The sequence below is a fragment of the Rutidosis leptorrhynchoides genome, chromosome 10, assembly GCF_046630445.1.
Source record: "Rutidosis leptorrhynchoides isolate AG116_Rl617_1_P2 chromosome 10, CSIRO_AGI_Rlap_v1, whole genome shotgun sequence".
NCBI classification, from domain to species: domain Eukaryota; kingdom Viridiplantae; phylum Streptophyta; class Magnoliopsida; order Asterales; family Asteraceae; genus Rutidosis; species Rutidosis leptorrhynchoides.
The window spans coordinates 236352919-236356801 of NC_092342.1; the positions used below are offsets into that span (position 1 = coordinate 236352919).

Genomic DNA, 3883 nt, shown 5'->3' on the forward strand with positions numbered 1-3883 from the left:
ATCTCCATTCGGTAAAAAGTGGGCTGTTTTGGGTTGGGAATTAAAAACCTATCTTAGACTTTGATTTCGAGGCTAAGACTTCGGAAATATGTTAATATATGTAAATAAGACTTCCAATATTTTTTTCATGATTTTAGACAAAGTGGAAGTATTTTATCAAAAATCATATATTGGGTGGATGCCGGGATTTTTCCAAATCTGTCCACCGACACAAAAAGAGGGTAAAGCTCTAAAAATTACTACTTGGGATGAACTTTTCGAATTGGTTTTGTAAAATTTACTTCTTAATGAATCCATAGCAATTTGATTCACTTTAAACGGAGTTGTAATGAATATTTGGCGAGCAAAACAAAATCTGCTAAAAATAACGTTGTATGGACGAAATTTATATTATAAAAACTATATTAACCATATCCTTGTTAGTTTTTGGGTAATGGGTTACCCCAGCAAATATTATATTAAATAATAAAAGAATGATAACAGTACAAAACCGCTACTACTAGAGAGCCTAGCATCCCAGCCAAACTACCACTAGCTTCCGAAGTCGACGAAAGAGACTCAAGCAACTAGAACAAAACACAACAAAAAACCAGACACCCTAGCCAAGATGCCAGTCCATCTTAAGCCTATCTACATTGCCGGATGGCTTAAAAATAACTTTCATTAATTTTAACCTGACATTACTATAAATGACATCATAAACTTGATCCTCTGACCAACGAGAATTTCTAAAAATCCTCCAATTTCTCTCCTGCCAAATGAAGTAGACCGTAGCAGCGAAACATAGCTTAGCAACCACCATTTTGGCAAATTTGAGACCCGGCACCTACATGATCATACCCAAAATATCTCGCCACTTAAAACTTTGAATAGGAAGATGAATCAATCTGCTTACTCTATCTCAAATATGCGACGTAAACCGACATTCAAAAAAAAGATGAGCATGTGATTCTATGCATTGCTTACAAAAAATACATTCCAGGATAGGATTAGATTTCAGCTCCCATGCTTTAAGTTTGTCCTGTGTTTTCAACCGCTCACCAACCAATAACCATGAAACAAACACATGTTTTGGAATAACTTACGAGAACCATATCGCATCAAACCAAGGGACCTTAGAAGCTGACGGTCTGATAGAATTCCAAACAATAGAAACTGAGCACCTATGCACAACTGCATCATTTTCCCTCCAACCCACAGTATCATTCGAATTAGAAAGCTGAGGAGCAGCAATAGAACGTAACTGGGTAAATTTACGAAACCAATCTGATGGCCATGTTGGTCCTTCACTATTGAAAACATCACACACCTTAGAATTAAAATGGAATCCAGCTCTAACAATCTCATACAAAGGAATGAATTCAGCAAGAGGAACACCATTCCAACTATCAAACCATGCTGATGCTGTCTTTCTATCGCCAATTTGGAACACAAAAAACTTCCGTACGAATTGTCTGATATGCAACAGACGACGCCAGCTCCAAGCTGAATCAGGTCTAGAAGTAACTTCCCATATATTAGAATTCGATAAACGATACTCATGAATCCACCTCACCCATAGGGATTGCTTAGATGTCATTAGTCTCCAGAAGTGAGAAGTCATCAAAGCGATGTTCCAAAACTTCAACCGTTTAATGCCCAATCCGCCCTCTTCTTTTGGCAAACAAACGATATCCCACTTAACTTTTGCTTTACCCTTTTTGAACTCGCCTTGGCACCATAAAAAACCACGAAAAAGTTTCTCAATCTCCTTAATAATAGCCATAGGTAATATAAAGACAGAACACCAATATATTTGCATAGAAACCGGGACTGAGGAGATCAACTGAACTCTATCCTTGTTAACTTTTCCTATATCCTATATATATTTGGACATGTTATCAGTAGTATAATAAAATATTATAATCTTGGTTAATTCTGTGATTGTATATATGTATAATAATATTCTTGGTACGTCCTAACACAATAAGTATACAATACGTTTTGATAAATCCTAAGACAATACGTACACAATACGTCTTAGTTAATTCTAAGACAATACGTAAACAATACGTCGTGGGGGTAATTCTAAGATTATATATATATATATATATATATATATATATATATATATATATATATATATATATATATATATATATATATATATATATATATACCGATTATTGGACTGTTGGATTTTTCGAACTATTTTGGACTATTAACAAAGGACTACTAACAATGGACTACTAACATAAAATGTTAAAAATTATTATATAAGTATTCTATGAACTTGCTTTATTTTATTCATATGTCGTATTATTATCTGAATCGTTATTATTGTTATAGGTTCGTGAATCCAAGGACGCCGGTCATATTTTTAATAAGTTGAAAAGTTATTATTAATATACTTTTACTACTGTGAGTATATAGTCCCATTTTTAAACTCTACAGATATTTTGGGATGAGAATACATGCATTTTATGTTTTACACCATAGACACAAGTACTTAAAATATATTCTACGTTGAGTTGTACCACTTTGCATATCTTCCCTAATAGCTTGGTAACTAATATTTACATGTGGTAAGAACATGTATACGCGAATCCTATTGATAGATCTATCAAGTTTGACAACCCCAACCGGGCTAGTCGCTCTAGTATCGTAAACGGTTGCATAGTACTTCGTTTTTACTACACTTGGTACAGTGTAGGGAGATTTCATAATAAAGGGAATATGCCACAATAATGGTTAAGTATGGTTACCGAAGCGCTCAACAACTTATAGAATACTTTTATACACTTACGAGTGTACATATATTTATAACTATGAAATCTTGTGGTCTATATTTATATCGATGATAAACTTATATATCTCACCAACCTTTGTGTTGACTGTTTACGCATGTTTATTCTCAGGTCCTTAAGAAAGTCTTCCGCTGTTACATTATCTGAGCAAGCTGTGCATGGAGTCTCATACTTTTATTTAAATAAAGTGTTGCATTCAATAAAACCTTTGTCATGTATTATATTTGACTGTTCACGTGTGTAGTATTTGGAAACCGATGTATTTTGGGGATTATTTCTTAAATAATTGCCCACTTGTTTAAAACATGCATTATGTATAATAATGATGTGCTTTTTATGAAACGAATGCAATATTTTCTAAAATGTATCATATAGAGGTCAAATACCTCGCTATGGGACCAATGAGAACGTACTGCGTTTATAGTAATATGAACGGGTCATTTCAGTTGGTATCAGAGGTGATTTAAGCTGTGTTGTTGGCTTAATCGTAGAGGGGGTTCTCATAGTGTTACCTGTGACGAAGCATTGGCTCTTACTCCTCGCGGTCCGAATATGGTTGGCTCAGTGGTCACCAGGCGGTTAGCTGGGAAGGCACTGAGTGGGATGCATCCCCACATGTTTCAGTTGGTATCAGAGCGGTGGTCTTAGCGAACCAGGTCTTGCATTAGTGTGTCTTACTGATAGTTGTTAGGATGCATTAGTGAGTCTGGACTTCGACCTTATCTGCATATTAAAAGTTTTGCTTATCATTCTTGTCGGAAATTACCTGTTTATCATCTTAAGTCTAGACGCGTCTTACTGCAATTATTGCATAGGTAGTGTATAGACACATATTCATATCTTATCATATCTATCACGGTAGACTTTGCCTGACATCTTCCGTAAATTCCTTTGTAACTTATGGGATTTTGGTATTAAATATGCATATGTAAATTATGTATTAAGAATATCAATCTAAGTCCTAAATCTTTTTCATATCAACAATCATTCCTCTGAACGTGTAAGGCGGATTCTTCACAAAGCTCGAGTTCATCAGATTCTAAAAGCTATTCTGATATGGAATTTCATTTAAGCTCCGAGAGCAGTCTAACCATAAT

The 3883-nt window shown here is 34.7% G+C and overlaps 1 protein-coding gene across 1 annotated transcript; it reads right to left on the reverse strand.

The window, feature by feature from the left end:
• Positions 1 to 598: 598 nt before the first annotated feature.
• Positions 599 to 1765, reverse strand: LOC139870886 (uncharacterized). Its single transcript, XM_071858651.1, has 2 exons — positions 1115 to 1765; positions 599 to 826 (listed from the first exon to the last, which is right to left on the reverse strand). The coding sequence occupies exons 1-2, from the start codon at positions 1763 to 1765 to the stop codon at positions 599 to 601; spliced, it is 879 nt and encodes a 292-aa protein (XP_071714752.1).
• Between the last annotated feature and the right edge of the window lie 2118 nt (positions 1766 to 3883).

Bases quoted from the DNA above. Each gene is read 5' to 3' on its own strand.
- LOC139870886 (XM_071858651.1), bottom strand. From the start codon at position 1,765: ATGGCTATTATTAAGGAGATTGAGAAACTTTTTCGTGGTTTTTTATGG. The intron at 827-1,114 runs GTCCCTTGGTTT...ATGATCATGTAG, and splicing joins TCAGACCGTCAGCTTCTAAG to GTGCCGGGTCTCAAATTTGC.